Source organism: Diadema setosum, chromosome 22, assembly GCF_964275005.1.
Source record: "Diadema setosum chromosome 22, eeDiaSeto1, whole genome shotgun sequence".
In the NCBI taxonomy this organism is placed as follows: domain Eukaryota; kingdom Metazoa; phylum Echinodermata; class Echinoidea; order Diadematoida; family Diadematidae; genus Diadema; species Diadema setosum.
The window spans coordinates 27,070,239-27,087,280 of NC_092706.1; the positions used below are offsets into that span (position 1 = coordinate 27,070,239).

General features: G+C 41.5%; 1 protein-coding gene across 1 annotated transcript in view; it reads left to right on the forward strand.

Annotated features, from left to right (window-relative positions):
- The first annotated feature begins 426 nt into the window (after positions 1-426).
- The window catches only part of LOC140245267 (acyl-coenzyme A amino acid N-acyltransferase 2-like), a 27,107-nt gene continuing 10,491 nt past the window's right edge, over positions 427-17,042 (forward strand). The window contains exons 1-2 of the mRNA XM_072324851.1: positions 427-706; positions 15,970-16,248. Of these exons, the coding sequence (XP_072180952.1) occupies positions 427-706; positions 15,970-16,248 (559 nt within the window). The remainder of the gene's footprint in view (positions 707-15,969; positions 16,249-17,042) is intronic.

A 17,042-nucleotide genomic window follows, 5' to 3' on the forward strand; every position in this document is an offset into this window, starting at 1 on the left:
TGGAATTGCCCTGATATTTTCTTTAAATTGTCCACAAATACGTTATAACCTCTAGTAGTCTCCTTGTCCAGCAGTTCCAACACCAAAACTTAAAAAAAAAAATCATAACTTTTGCATCGATTGTCCGATTTTCTTCAAACTTTCACTGATGTGTTCCACGTTGCTGCTTTTACTCAATTCACATTTCTCTTTGGGGTTGGTTTTCCTTTAAGGGCAGTGGACAGGTAAACTTGTCCTAGTTTTCAAGATTGCTGTGCCACATCTAAATTAATACAGACTGTTCTCATTATAGGGACTTTAATGTATGAAATTATCTGATAAATACTTGCAAGGAAAGTCGAAGTTATTCAACTTTCACATGATTTGTTTTCTGTGGATTTAGGGTGGGACATAATCATAATTATGATGAGCATTGCAAGACTTAGGATGGTCTTGCGTGAGGTACCATCTCTTCAGGCCGGTGTTTCCGCCATGACAAGGCGTGAGACTACTTCGTCCAGCATCACCAGAGAATGTACGGATGCTGGTCCCATTCTCAGCATCACGCCGGAGTCGGGCCTCGCAGATGAGTTGATGGACATCAGGTGCTGGGGCTTGCAGCCGGGACAGATGGTCACGCTTACCGCAAAGGTCCACACAGAAAATGGGAAATACGAGTATCAGGCGAGTGGCCAATACAGGGCTGCAGGTGACGGCACTGTGAAAGGTATTTATTGTTCGGTAATGTACGTCATCACAAAACATGATATAGGTAAAATCTATCCACAATAATCTTGATAGAACCTACATTCAAGCATTTCAAGGAGCAAGGGCCGGCGCCAACGGGGGGGGGGGGGGGGGGGGGCGCTCGGGCCCCCACCCCCCCCCCCCCCACATAGGAATATATACATAGGGTGTCACCACTCCCCCCCCCCCCCCACACACACACACACACTTTTTTACCCCGGAAGTGGCACGAGAAAAAAAATAGCATGAAACCTTGTGTGTAAGGCGTTTGTTTTTGCGTTGAAAACGCAAATGCTAGCAAATGATTTCAATTCCGATATTCAAAGAGAATAAGGATGCCAAAAACACGTAATTGTCTTGCCAACTGATTTTATTGTCTTGTTTCATAGAAAATTATAGAGGGTAAAAAAAAAGAAATTTCTGTTGAGAAATATCAAACTATATAAAACTAATGATTTGGTTTTTTTTTCTCCTTAGAAATCATTTGTTAAATCACGACTAGACAGGGAATGTTATCATCTAGTACTGTGCATTCGCAAAATGACCTGCCATAAGATAGTATACAAATATCGACTGCTTCAGAGAGGGGTAGTAAACCTGTTTTTACCGAGGTGATTTCTAAACAGTGCTATGCCCCGAGACGAAGTCGAGGGACATGGTACTGTTGAGAAATCACCGAGGGCAAATTATAGTTTTCCATGAACCGAAATAAAGCAGTCGATATTTGTTTTGTTGTTGTTTTTTTTTCTTTTTAGCCCCTTACTTTTTTTCAGGATATTATATTGAAGGACATCCTCACTTTACCAAATATCCACAATTTGATTTGTGCGGGTAATCTTGTAATATGGAAGTCCGGACACGACATTAATTTGAACTTAAAGTTGATAAACGACTTAGATTTATGGTGTCCTTCTTGTGGACCTGGTTATGTCCTTGAGAAAAATAAAATCCTGTCCTTCTCTGCAATAATCTGAAATACGTCAAAACCGACTTAGATTTGCAAGGACAGTAACAGTTTCCTCAGAAGCGACAAAGATATTACTGGGTAATATTTGACAAAATACTTTCTTGGCGACCTCCACTCAGTCAGAATGGAGAAACGCTGTAAAAGTAAATTCGATGTCGTAAAGAATCTTGCACACTCATAATGGAGCGGAGATGCGAAAAAAACCAAACAAACAACTTTTCATATTGTATTTGCAAGTCCTTGATTTTGTCATTATAGACTATGCATGTGCTTCGGCAGTAACCAATGTTAACAACATTTTGAATTCCATTTAACATCAAACTGTTTTTGTATGCGGGCGCATCCATTTTAGACACTACTACATTATACGTAAGTGAAGCTTGGAGATGTCATTTTGGAAGTTTGGAAACTATTCAAGGTCGGCATTTGGACAAAAATTAAACTTATTGAACTATATATATAAAAAAATGGTCTTCATTATTGAATAACATAGTGGCATTTAAAGGTCCCTTAATAGTGTCGATCGAATTTATGGTTCAAATTCAGGTCAGTTCAAATTTATTTCTTTTTTTTTTTCACGATAAAATAACATATTAACATAAATCTCACTTTCTCCAGTGACAAAAATGATGCATGTAAATTTATACAAAGAAAACAATAATTGAAAACTTACAATAAGAATACATTACAATAGTTGCTGAAGTAACGAAAATGAAATAATTGTCAATATGCATTGTGTGAAAAAACGGACGGACCCACTTAAAAGACAGAGCTTGTAGAGTGTTGGACCCTCTTGGATAAAAAGATCGGGTGCAAAGATTGATTTAAAACAGCAACATCAAGCAAACTAATTAACACGAGACAAGACTGGGACAGCAATAGGACTATCTATACTTGTAGGGAAAAAAAAAACTGACTTGACGACACGGCACGACAGGAAACAAAACTATAATAGCGTGACAAAGAGGTAACCAATGATAGGCAGGGAAAATGGAACATTGACAACGATCCTCGGAGGTTTGAGGAAGAAAAAAAATACACAAATAAACCCTTCAACTGTAAATCATTGTGGTTTTTTTTTAAGCCTACTCATGGCCTTGACTTAGGCAATAGTAGCAATAATAATAATAATTATAATAATAATAATAATAAAGATAAAAGTAAAAATGATAACCCATCATATCGATGTAAAATTGCATGGACGGCAATAAAAAAAAAATATGAGATAGGGTTTGGTTTTTGTTTGTTTTTGTTTGTTTTGTTTTTTTGTCCGAACTGCAAGGGACTATAATCAACCATTTTTATGTAATTGGCCATCACCTTATACTTTATCTTGAGGGCATTGGCACTGTCAGATACGGGACTGTAAAACAAAAAAAAAAAAGTTCAGATTCAGTTGCATTTCATCGTGTTTGAAGGTGTAGTCTGTAAATTGTATACTAACAAGTATGAAAAATGTATGACAGCACTGCACTTTACACGTATAGGCCTCAGGCCCAAAAATGATTTGTTTTTCTTTCAATTTATATCAATATGTTTTGAAGTTATTGTCGAATATTTTGATTTGCAGTTTAAAATGATCTATGATATGGTATATAGTTTATAAGCGAGTATAGCATCAAGCATTGGAATGCATCAGGGTCTGCATATGGGTGACGGTTGCTAAATTAAGAAGCCTGCTCAGTGCCCTTCCGTGTGATAATTATGACCATCGATTTGGCAAAATCACACCAGAAGACACGTCATTCAGATTTACAGTTATTTCGCACAGAGTTTGGGAAAATACTGATAAAAAGAAATAAAAACGTGGACAGAATATAATGACAAGAAGAAGTAGAAGAAGTGGATCCAACTAAAGGCAAACCACATGTAAACACAAATGATCCTCCTGCAGTTAACAAAAGGAAGAAGTTCACTTCGCGAATGCACATTAAAGGGATGGTCAGTAACTGATCAGTGGGAATCAGTGGGAATGCTGGGGGATGATTGTTCCAGTTCTTGTGTGATTCATTTAAGAGTACATTATATATCTATTGTTGTGCGAAAATTATTTGCTTCAGAATGGTCTCATATTCAAGTAATGTGCAGTTTAATGGTTCCAGGCTAGCATGCCTGTACAGTGACGGGACATTAAACTGCACATTACTTGAATATGAGACCGTCCTGAAGCAAATAATTTTCACACAACATAGTCCATGAGCCAAGGCCTGAAAATTGCATTTTCGTAGCACCCCCAGGGGGCCCAAGATATCTTGGTACCGTTGGATAGGTACAAGTCTCTACTTTTCGGAAATGATGATCTTAGGTTCCAACTCTTGATCGTTACCATGGCAACGCAGTTGATATATCACAACCTCTTAAACCATGTGCCGATTCAATGATATTTCTAGAGAATGAGACAATATATTAAAGGTAAAAATTTTCTGTAAGTAATCGAATTAGTAGGATAATCTTGTCTTGGAATAAAGGCTTAAGTAACTTACTAAAGATTTTTGCAATAAATATGAACATGGCTCATTCTTCGAGGATATGAAGGTCACTTCAAGGTCAAATTATTGAATATCACAAAATTAATACAAATTCAGCACCAATTTTTGTGATAAAGTTTTTGTCAAATCCTTCAAGGAACTGTACATACTACTATGAGTTTGCTACACAAACTAGGAAGCAAGCTGACTCTAACTCTACCACATGACCTCAGTCTGCTAAGTTGTTACCATGGAAACGGAAGTTGAGTCTCTTGTGCAAAGAAGAGCTTTTGGCTCTGTAACAGGCCCACGTGATAAAAATTTGTGTTTAAAATGTGTAACAATGTAAAATAATGACCATTCAACTTATCATTTCTCATTATTTATTGTGATTAAGCATTTTAGGTATTCTCAATAGAGGGTATCTGGTTTGTTTACCCTCTAAATCCTTCTCAAGGTCATTCTCAAGGTCACTCTCAAGGTCATACTCAAGGTCAAAGCATTTAATTTATATAATAAAAGTCAGTTCCTTTGCGAGAATCCCTAATGATCAAATCATTAAAGTTCACAATCTACAAAGTGTGTTGTTGTTTTTTCTAAATAAATGAAAAGATTGCTCCTTTTTGTTACCATGGCAACAACAGTATTTAGTGCAAATGATTCATGATAGCTTGATTTTTGACCTATATTGTACATTTTGCTACAAACTGCTACTCCTTCACCATTTCTAACCCGATTTCAATTCCGTTTGCTTTATGTGATGGCACTAGGTGAGGGCTTCAAAACTTCTACACAGAATTTTGACCTTTGACCTTGATTTTTGTCCTGTATTGTACATTTTGCTACAAAATGCTACTCCTTCGCCATTTCTAACCCGATTTCGATTCCGTTTGCTTTCTGTGATGGCACTAGGTGAGGGCTTCAAAACTTCTACACAGAATTTTGACCTTTGACCTTGATTTTTGTCCTGTATTGTACATTTTGCTACAAAATGCTACTCCTTCGCCATTTCTAACCCGATTTCGATTCCTTTTGCTTTATGTGATGGCACTAGGTGAGGGCTTCAAAACTTCTACACAGAATTTTGACCTTTGACTTCTTTGACCTTTGACCTTGATTTTTGTCCTGTATTGTACATTTTGCTACAAAATGCTACTCCGCCATTTCTAACCCGATTTCGATTCCGTTTGCTTTATGTGATGGCACTAGGTGAGGGCTTCAAAACTTCTACACAGAATTTTGACCTTTGACTTCTTTGACCTTTGACCTTGATTTTTGTCCTGTATTGTACATTTTGCTACAAAATGCTACTCCTTCGCCATTTCTAACCCGATTTCGATTCCGTTTGCTTTATGTGATGGCACTAGGTGAGGGCTTCAAAACTTCTACACAGAATTTTGACCTTTGACTTCTTTGAACTTTGACCTTGATTTTTGACCTATATTGTACATTTTGCTACAAAATGCTACTTCCGGCGGGGACATATATTACACACCGCGTAATTTCTACTTTTCCTTGTTTTGTATGTGAAAACTTAAAGTTTTCCACTGCCTCCTCTAAGGCTGTACAAGTACATGGGTGTATAATAACATCATTTTAATTCATCATAGATCTGCAACATTTGCCCTTTCACCAAACTGACAACAACACATAGAACAGAATAGAATAATATGGAATAGCATATCTATACTGTTATTAACAAATGTTCCTTGGATTCTTCTTCTTGGATAGTCTACATACATGTCTATTTCAATATGGATAATCCATTCAATGTATTCAATGAGGATTAAATGCTGGATGTTTCTTTACCGTAAGGTGAAAGTCTGTTTCTAAATTATCTCAGTACCTGAAAATGAAGATGGAGGGGCACAAAATAATAGATATCTTACAAAATATATAATGTATTATCATGCTTGATTTTAATATACATGAACTTGAGAGGATAAATATACTTTCGTTTGTTTCCTTGCCCTGATGATGGATATGGTCTGTTCTGCAAAATTATAAAAAGTACTGACAACCATGACTCCAATTAAAGACATAACATACCTTTTAAATGAAATTTTTTGAAAATAGAGGAGAACAATAAATGAGTATTGCTCTTTGCTATCAATATCCGATTGTTCAAATCAAGCAATAATCACACTAAGTCCAATGGAGGCTGCAAAAGGAAAAAGATATATCAAGTTATAAAAATAATTATCTATGCCACCCAAGGCTTTTGGAGCAATAAAACTTAGATTCCAGAAAGACTGAATAACAAGGAACTGAGCAACAAGTAAAAGTCAACTGAAGTCCAACGCGCAAAAAGTTAACCAACAAATAACACCTATCTAACGAGATGAAAGAACAGTGACAAGTCTGATCAGTAATGGAGATGAGCCAGATGGAGCCTTCCGTGGTGTAGAGCGTCGGAGCGTGGGAGGGAAGGGGTCAGCGTCTGGTGCTGCAGGGAGAGGCTCCTCCTTACGTCCCGGGGCATTGAATGGAAAGAGAACACAGACGGAGCAGGGCAGGTTCCAGGCCCACAGGCAACTGTGAGGTAGGGGCGTGGTTTGGTGAGCCGGAGGAAACGGGCTGATCACTTCGGCTGATCACTTGGGCTGTCACCCCACACGTCGTGGTGGGGTGAATGGCACGAGGTGGAGGCGAGACCGCGGAGGGGCCTGGGTATGTGGTGAGGGTCGCCCAAGGGATAACCGGCTGGTACGTGCGGAGGAACTTCCTGTTATGGAGTGTGACACGTCCTGAGCTGTCCACCCTGATGACATACTGGTCGAACTTACGCGCTTCAACCACTATTCCAGTCTAATTGTCCCACTTTGTCAGGTGGGGGCCTGTTTGGTTCTGGATGCGGATGTCGTCACCAACGGAAAGTGGAGGGAGTACCCATGTGTGGGCGGAGAGACGTTCGGCAGCGCGCATGTGCCTATTCCGCAAGGCCTTCTCCCGCGATGAAAGAGTGTCCCGCCATGTTGAGTGGGGACGATACTTGCCCGGGTGGATGAGGATGAAATCCTGGATAGGCCGACCGAAGGCACACTGGGCAGGGGATAGGCAAGTGTCACGGTCGGGAGTGTTCCGATACTGCAGGATGGCACGCTGGAATTCATCAGTGTCGAGGGAGCCATCAGCAGTGGTGTTCCCGGCGATGAGACGTTTGACCGTCTTGGACCGTCTTGACCCCGACCTCTGCACGGCAATTACTGTGTGGAAACGTGACAGAGGAGATGCGATGGTGGACCCCCAAGCCCGGAGAAATGTCCTGGTCTTGTTGGACGTGAACTCAGGCCCACCGTCAGAGGAGAGCTCATCGCTAATGCCGTAGGTGATGAATATGCTTCTAAATGCGGCAATCGCAGCCCGGCGGCCCCGTTGGCAGCCTCTTCCACGATCGGCCAATTGCTGTATCTGTCCACCACGAGGAAGGACCGACCATGATAATGGAAGTAGTCGACCACGAGGCGCACGGCTGAGAGGGAGCCATGCAGTTGCATGTTGAACATCGTGCCTGCAGGTCCGTTATGTCAGATGACATCCCAGGCCAGAAGGAGGATTCAGCCCTGGAACACATTTGAGAAACCCCTTGGTTGGCCAAGTGGAGGGCTCGAAGGGCCTTCTCTCGCAGAGTGGAGGGAATCACGATACGGTCGTTGTAGAGCACCATCCCATCAAAACTGGATAGACCATCGTGAAATTGGTGATTCCGGCGAAGATCAACAGGTAAGTCATCGCGGCAGTCTGGGAAGCCATTCTCCATCAAGTCGAGTAAGAGGGGGAAGGGGGGGGGGGGTCGCTGGAGGTGGCTAAGAGGATGTCATCCCAAGTGACTGACTCAACGATGGCATTGTCATCAGGGGTACCCTGGGCGCAAACCTGTGGAGTGTCCGCCATGCCCTCCACACAACACTGGGTGGCAGCTAGGATGGCACGTGGGAGTTCGACGTGGCCAGACTCACTAGTGGGTCCCTGGAGGTTGGCGATATCATCCAGGAGGTGTAGCGGCTGGGACGAAGATCAACAGGTAAGTCATCGCGGCAGTCTGGGAAGCCATTTTCCACCAAGTCGAGTAAGGGGGGGGGGTCACTGGAGGTGGCTAAGAGGATGTCATCCCAAGTGACCGACTCAACGATGGCATTGTCATCGGGGGTACCCTGGGCGCAAACCTGTGGAGTGTCCGCCATGCCCTCCACACAACACTGGGTGGCAGCTAGGATGGCACGTGGGAGTTCGACGTGGCCAGACTCACTAGTGGGTCCCTGGAGGTTGGCGATGTCATCCAGGAGGTGCAGCGGCTGGGACTCACTAACAGGATGGCATAAGAGATCATCAGCCGCAGTGTGACAAAGGCCCGGGATGTGCACCACATGGAACCAATATCGCAGGGTCCTCTCCTTGAGGTTGCCAAAATGGGGGTTGGGGCTGGTGTCAAGAGAGCAATCACCACATATCTTCAACAGAGGCTTGTGATCCACAGCGACTGTCAAGTCAGAGCACCCAAGGACAAAATGACGCGCCTTATCGAGGGCATCCAGAACATCCAGAACCCAGATGTGAACCGGCTGCCGACGAGGGTGACCCGCCAACCAGACTTGCAGCAGAAGGGCTTGGTGCTCCGGCACAGGTAGTGCTTCTGTAGCAGCCAAAAACCGATCCCGTCCTTTGACCAATCCGTGGCCAGGCAGGTGGGTCTTCCCTTGTCAAAGATAGTGACACCTTCCTGGATCTCCCCGATGATCAGGGACTTCGCTTCATCAAAGAGCTCTTGCAGGATGTCTGTCCATTGAAAATGGCTGCCTGGCTTGAGGAGTCTTCTGAAGGGAAGCATCTGGTCTGCAGAGGCAAAGGTGTAGGACACCTTGTTCTACAGGCTGAACCAGCTGCGGACATCGGTGACGTTCTCGGGTGCGGGGAATTCGCGGATGGCCTGGAGGAAGCACGGGCAGGGGCGGACAGGCGCTGGGGTTATCTCGAATCTGGCAAACTCGATGGTCTGCTGTGCAAAGACGAACTTGGATGAGTTCAAGGTGATGCCGTTGCGGCCACATACATCAAGCCACCTGGAAGAAGGCATTCTGAATACTATGCTATCCAACTACATGAGTGTGTCGTCCACACACTTTGTCTTCGCTGGGAAGTCTGCCACGATGTCATCAACCCGGCGGCTATAGCAGTCCCCCGAGGCGATGTACCCCTGAGGGGCCACGAGGTACCAATAGCGACCCCACGGGGTGATAAAGGCGGTGAGATGGCGGTCCCGCACATCAAGGGGAACGCTGTGATATCCATTCCATGCATCAAACAGAGTTTTGTGCATGTTAGATGGAACCACACGGGCCTGGTGGAACGGGGATTGTGTATAGTGGGTCTCGCGGGTAGCATGGCGATTGAGTGCCTGGAAGTCAACCGTACGCCTGGGCTTACCGGAGTCGGACGTCCTGATCAAGGCCCTTCTTCACGTCATCCTGCCAACGGATGGGGATGGGTATGGGGGTATGATGAGCCACTGGTTTGGCTCCCGTTTCCACGAGTAGGCGCATAGGGGAACCAGACATCATCGGTAGGGGCTGGTGATCACACACATTGAAAGTGCTGGACCGGTAGTATGCAAGTAGCCAGTCTCCAAGTCTCGCACAGTTCTCCTCGGTTGCCGGGAAGGGGAGGGAAGTGGGAAGTGGGAAGGGGCCTCACGTCATGGGCATGGGAAATCAGGTATGGGGGTACTGTCCGGTTGCGACGTGATAGGGGATGAATCCTCTTCATCAATGCGGCCACACACACCCCCTACTCAACAAGGTGTAAACAGTAGACATAACCGTCAGGCTTGCATCGATTGACGGGCGATAGCTGATAGTGCTCAGACTTGGTATGCTCTCCTGAATAAGCCTGTTAAAAGCAGTCCAGCTGGGGACATTCTGATGTTTGTCACCACATGCTTGGAACATCACTTCCTCAGGCGCCAACCTAGTCAAGAACCAAGCAAAATCATTTTTCCTTGCTACAGCATTTTCAGAAGACGATGCTGTCAGAAGATCTTGATCAACTACTAGTTTCTCTAGCTGGTCCTTTCCTTGGAACTGATTGGTACGGTGTCACTGCATTTGGCTCGGGCTTAATGGAACGCCTGCAATTGTTGACGGCGCCGTCAGATTTTGTGTTTCGAGCATTGGTGGAAGACTGTGACAACCCTGTTTCTTGACGTCTAGTTTGTAGTACTATGCCACTAGTGCAGTGTGTAGTTCCACGTCCAGAGAGCGTCTCTTCTTGAAGGTCACTGTTATATCCCAACAAAATGTCTCAAATACACCATTTTGTCAGATGCTTGGCAAACTGGAGTAAGGTTAGTCTTTGAGACATTTTCTTCAAGCGAAGTTTCCATCTCTTCTACCTGTGTGTGAGACAAACCATGACCCATTCTGTTCAAGACAGTTATCATTTCTGAAGATCCACCTAGGGTTCTAACAATGAAAGGAAGTGCCACATGCTTTGGAGTTTTTACTCGTCCCCGACTCATGGCATGTATGAGATCTTGACTGATAGAGAGGACTTGACGATGGATGGTAGCTGGTACAGAAACCCATTGATCTACTTGAAACTTGCATTTTCCGTGAATAATGCAGGCCAGCAGGTTATACACGCAGAATTCGGAATGTGAACATTGTTCTCATCTATATCTTCAGGCCTAATGGGTTGGGAGACCGCTGAATTCACCTGAAGTAGAGCCTGTTGTACGATAACTACCACATGTTGCAAGCTTTTTCCCTCACTTTCATTCACTTTCATTTGAGATGATGTCGCTGCTCCATGCTTCTTCTTCCACAGAAGTAGATGAAGACTGCACACCTGCCTCAGCAATTGAGCCTTTTGGTACCTCTTCAAGGAATACCATCTCAGACTCGGAACGATTCTTCGGATTCCAAAAAGACAACTGATTTCCGTAGTGGCTCACTATTCTTCTTTTAAGTTTTTCTGATCGATAGTCAGATTCAGTGCCAGCATCAAAGAGGAGCTCTTTGAACTTCCTAAGAAGATCGGCCATCTGCATTACCTTCATATCCTTGATTATTTCAGTATTGATGTATTCCATTTAAGGCATCAAATCATCTTTGGATGTTTTCGGCAACCTCCTGAGATTGGCAAGTTATAAGAGTCTCTGCCCCCATACTACCTGAGTGTGACTTGACATAGGTCATTGCTTGGCAAAAGATACATTTCCTGAGATCTCTTGGAGCAATGCTAGCTCTAGTTGTTTGCTTTTCAGGTAGTGGTCCATCATGAATAGATGGAGAAGTACTCTCACTCGCAACTGACCGCTTGACCGGCTGGTGGGATACATTAAGTGAAAAGGCATCCATATCTGAAAAAAAAAGAGTTCATACACAAACAAGTTTATAATTGAATCTACTAGTGATATAAAACGTGACATAAAGTGCAAATTAAAAAAAAATACTTTAAATGAAATATTCCCTGAGATTTTATGAAAGTGATTTAAAGGAAGAGCTTGTGGAAATAAAGGTTTTCGATGGAAATGGACATCCTGTATATTTTTGTTTGACAGTTGTTTATTTATTTTTTGGGCTAAAACAATTTAAAAAAATGTAAATCAAATGGTCTACATTTTCACTACTTTGTGGCACGTTTTATGAAATAGCGCCGCACGTGGCAACCTTCAGATCATGAATATCTGAAGGTCACCATAATACCATTAAAATTTCTTATGGAGCCAAATATAGATCATGACTTGTTTTACATCTGCGCCAAATTTTAGAGCAATCGCTTGAAAAAGAAAGAAAATACACGGAGGTGGCACAATGGGCCCTTTGCCAACCTTGTGCCATGGAATCTAGGAGTAGCTTGGACTAAGTAGTGATCACTATGTCCATTGCGCCCTTGACCTAGATCTGGTCTTCCTTTTGGTTTAAATCATACTGACTTTGTTCTTAAATATCAGAATGTTTTTTCTTTATATCAAATTTTATCATCTTAATTCCGGTATTTTCCCACTTTGTTCAGCGTTTATTTTGACCAACATTGACTGGGTTTTTCTTTTGTTTTGTTTAATTTGATCATGGCATTTCCATTATCTTGGTCCTGATATTTTATCTTAGACTCAGTCTAAGTCACTAAGTCTTATTCCTGATATTAATTTAATATGTGCCTGAGCCTTATGATGTTCTTAATCATATTCTAAATCTTAATATTAAGATAGGGTAAAAGGTTTTGTTCACTAGCAAAGACCAATGATCGTAGTATTGATAACATATTTATTCATCAGCTCATAACGTGATCGTGATCTTGGTCCTTGTTTAACCCTAAAAAGACTGGGGGGGGGCCTAAAAGGCCCCCCCCCCCCCGTCGACATTTCGCGCGATTACTCTGCAACACGCAATGCTTTCGCCGCGATGCTCTATGACTTTTTTCTTTCAAGTTTCCCGCACATTTTGACACCAAATTTGTGACGCACAGGGGTACGGTTCTGAAGTTACATAACATTTTGTACATGCATGTGAGGCCGAAAATGGCTCAAAAATGTGATTTTGTGTACAAAGTCAATGCAAATTGATTTTTTTTCACATGGTTCATATAAATATGCTTATTTTTACTCTCAATGGCTAAAATTAATGTGTTTTAGGAGTATTATGCTTCAAAAAGTGTCTGCCACAAATTTTGTTAAAAAAACAACAAAAACAAAAGGTCGAAAAATCAAGGAAATACATAAGAAATTCATGAAACAATAAAATAAATAAGAAATTAATTTTGATACCGAATTTTTTTTTCAAGTGCATTTGCTAAGAATGCCACAAAGAATAAATAGACCAAAAATGAGCACTTTTGGAGCTTTATTTACTGATTTAGATCAAAGAGTCTGATTTCTTGCATAAATTAGCATATTTAATCAAAATAAAAAAAAAGAGACTATTTTGGAAAATTTGAACATATGATCTTGTAGAGAACATCGCACACTACCATTGTGCAAATTTTCGTGGTGATCGCGCGATCCACGGCCGAGATCTTAAGGGGGGGGGGGCCCTTTAGGCCCCCCCCCCCCCAGTCTCTCGAGCTACCAAAATTGCCCAGTCTTTTTAGAGTTAACATTTTGGTCTAAATTTTAAAAAAAAAACAGTTTTGAACCTAATTCTTGCATTAGTCCGTATTCTTTACCTAATCTTGATGATATACAGATATAATGATTTTAATCTGACTATTAATTGTTATCTATTTGTCACAATGCCAATGTTCCTAATCTGAACAACTGATTTCCTTTTTGATAGCTTGGACAAACTGAGATTTAACAAAGACTACGCTTAACCTTTAATGAAAGTTCATATAACTTACATGAAAATTAATATATGGGACTAATCTTTCAAGACCTTGGTTTTCTAGTTCTAAATATTGAGATCAAAGATTAACACAAACTTTGTAAACACTTACCTATTGTAATCAATGCTCTCTGTTCGTGGTGTATCAGCTGGTTAGCTTTCTCCCTTATATGACAAAAACAACTTACACCTGGATCATGCCATCAAAGAAATATTTCCGCCATCTTTGTCTCCTTCAGATGTAGAAGTATTATTTCATATTTGGACAAAAGAGGGCGCTTTTTTAATGATCTGAAAACATATTTTTTATGTCATGGTGCTCCTTTAGCATTGCTTAGTATATCGTATATTTTTTTTTATTTTCTTTGCAGTGTTTATTACATAACCGTGTTATAAAACTGCAAGATGTCACTGTATCATATGACCTTGAGCATGACCTTGAGCATGACCTTGAGAATGACCTAGAAATGACACTGAACACTGACCTGACAAAAATATTTAATTGTTCATAGGTCAATCATTTTGGTCCTTTATTGGGACAGTCAATAATTTTTAATGAAGTTTTGGTTTTAAGACTGTTCACTCTACAGACATTATTGCCCTTACTAGAGCTTTGTGTAGGCAGAATCACGTTTTCATGCTCTTTACATGACTTCAGTTGCCATGGTAACAAATTGGTAGTCTGCCTCGATATGGGAAAATTGAAGTCATTAGACACTATTCTTTATCAATATGCTCCGTTATAACGAATTTTGTCCATTTTTATTGAATAATGCCAAAATAAAATAACATTTACTAAAATTTTGACAATGCATTGATATGACTTACTATGAAAAGAGTCACATGACATTCAAACGGCATTAGTACCCATAATGCAACACTCATGTTCATTTAAACCAATCATTTTTCAAGAAATTTATTCAACATACATTCTTACAAAATACTACTTATATGCTAAGAATATGTTCATAAAAAATAAACTTTGAACTATTTAACCCAATTTCTTGATTTGACAATGAAATTGCACACACTACCAAAGGTTGTGATATATCAACTGCGTTGCCATGGTAACGATCAAGAGTTCAAGGTAAAAAATGTCATTTCCATGAACTACAGACTTGTACCTATCTTTTGGAAACAAGAAATCTTGGGCCCTCCGGGGGTGCAACCAAATCGAAAAATAAGGGCTTTTTCAGACTTGGCTCATGGACTAACAATAGATATATAATGTACTCCAGATGAATCCCACAAGAACTGGAACAATCATCCCCCAGCATTCCCACTGATCTTTGAAAATATTATTATTTGGACTGTCACGAACATGTACGTAATTATCATTTAAGAGATAGCAAATTAGAATTATAACATAATCTTTATACATGTTTTGAGATTAAACTGAAAGCTCTTTGGAACAGGCAAGGCGGAGGTTTAAAAGCCTAAGGACGAGTCCCAATTATACTCTGGCAGGTGTCTATGGGAAATGCGTGTTGTAGCAAAATCAGTCCGTCCTCAACGGGTTAAGACTGAGATTGTGACGTCAGTTAACCCAATAACTTAAGTCTTAACGCGTGAGTACACGGTAAGTCTTAAGACGTCAAGAAGGCCTACATTGTAAAATATGAAATAAGAAAGAAAGATGAAGCCTATGATCTTCGGACATTAAGAATTTGTATACTTTGAAAAATATCATTACTTGGACTGTCACGAACATGGACATGTACATAATTATCAGTTAAGAGATAGCAAATTAGAATTATAACAATCTTTATACATGTTTTGAGATTAAACTGAAAGCTCTTTGGAACAGGCAAGGCGGAGGTTTAAAAGCCTGAGGACGAGTCCCAAGTATACTCTGACAAGACGGGTAATGCGTGTTGTATAATAGCAAAGTCAGTCCGTCCTCAACGGGTTAAGACTAAGATTGTGACGTCAGTTAACCCAATAACTTAAAGTCTTAACGCGTGAGTACACAGTAAGTCTTAAGACGTCCAGCAGGACGTAGAATATGAAATAAGAACGAAAAATGAAGGCTTATGATCGTCGGACTTTGTACCTGCAAGTTACAGAGAATTTAACCCTTTAACCCCTCACACCCCTTTAACCCTTTAACCCATTTAACCCCTTAGATGTTAACCCTTTAAGTGCCAAGGACTTTTGACAGTGTGTCCAACACTGTAAATGGAGTTTTCTGTGCCAAGCAGCACTCAAAGCATGCAAAGGGTTAGTAGGATCGGAATCGCTCTCCAAGCTGATATGCATGGCAAAAATGAGAAGAAAAAAAAATCCCAAGTTTTGTTGACAAATACGGAAGGACTCACATCGTGAACATCTAATCACATATTCCAAAAATGAATAAAAAAGGACATTTTGGATCCTATAATAGGAGGGGAAAATTGGTCAATCATCTGCGATACAGCTAGGATGTCTAGTTAACATGCGAGGGAAGTCGCATCACGTTGTTGTTAGTTGATTGTTGCTTGCTGTCCAGTTCAAACAGACCCGTCACTTGGGGGCAGCTACCAGGGCGTGGAACCCATGGGTCTCCTCTGGAGCCAACAACCAGTCGCAGAGGTGGCGCACAAGCGTCCTCGTCTGGTCAAGTTCGATGTGACCAGACCATTTACATACACCTTTGAGCTCCATGATGGACAAGGAGGCGTCCTAGCGTCCAAGGTGGTGGAGAGGACGTATGTAGCAGACTATGTGGAAAGAATTCCTGTGTCGACTGGCGAGGCAGAAGGCGTACTATTCCTACCGGAGAAGAGAGGTGTGTCTGTATGGATTATATTAGCGTATCATGTTATTTCCAAGTGAAATAATATGACTAGAAAATGTTGCTGTAGAAAGCCAGATATCAGCGGGGCCCTAAACCCACAAGCCGGCTTCCCCAATGTAACTAAAACTGACTATCGGGCAAAAAAAGAAAAAAGAAAAAAAAAGACAGAAATATTGTATTCAAAACATAGATTCCTTACCCAGGCGCCTATAGGCAAGTGTTGCTGTAAACCTCTCCGCCAGAGCGGAAGTCTTGAGTACTAGTAAGCCGTTGCGACCATCATCGTCTAGGGTCCGTCTTGCGTCTTCCGTTGTTCGTGAAAAGTTTATATTTTCGGCTTCTTCTTGGACACGCCATATCCCTAACTTTGCAAGTAACTCCCCTTGGGTAATACGATCTAAATATCTTCAAGTTAACACCATGTTCACCCTCATAACTTCTAGGTCCCATTTCCCCGAAAATCTCTACAAATTCATGCAGGTCGAAGCGATAAAAGAGCTAGGATACATTTTATGTGTAAATTACAAACTTGCGGACTGTCGTTTCAAGTTTGTTCACGGCGGATCCGAGGGTGCCCCCGGGCCACATTCGGGCCAAATTTTCACAATTGTTAAAATTGCACGGTGAAATTTCCACCACACCTGTATTTAGGGCATCTGGATGATCTAATTATGTCTATACGATGGGCCCCGTGAGACAATAATTGTTTCATGCACATTCTGAGGCCTTAATGAGCCTCAGGCACTGTGCTGATATTTTGATACCTCTTTTTGAATTGAATTGAA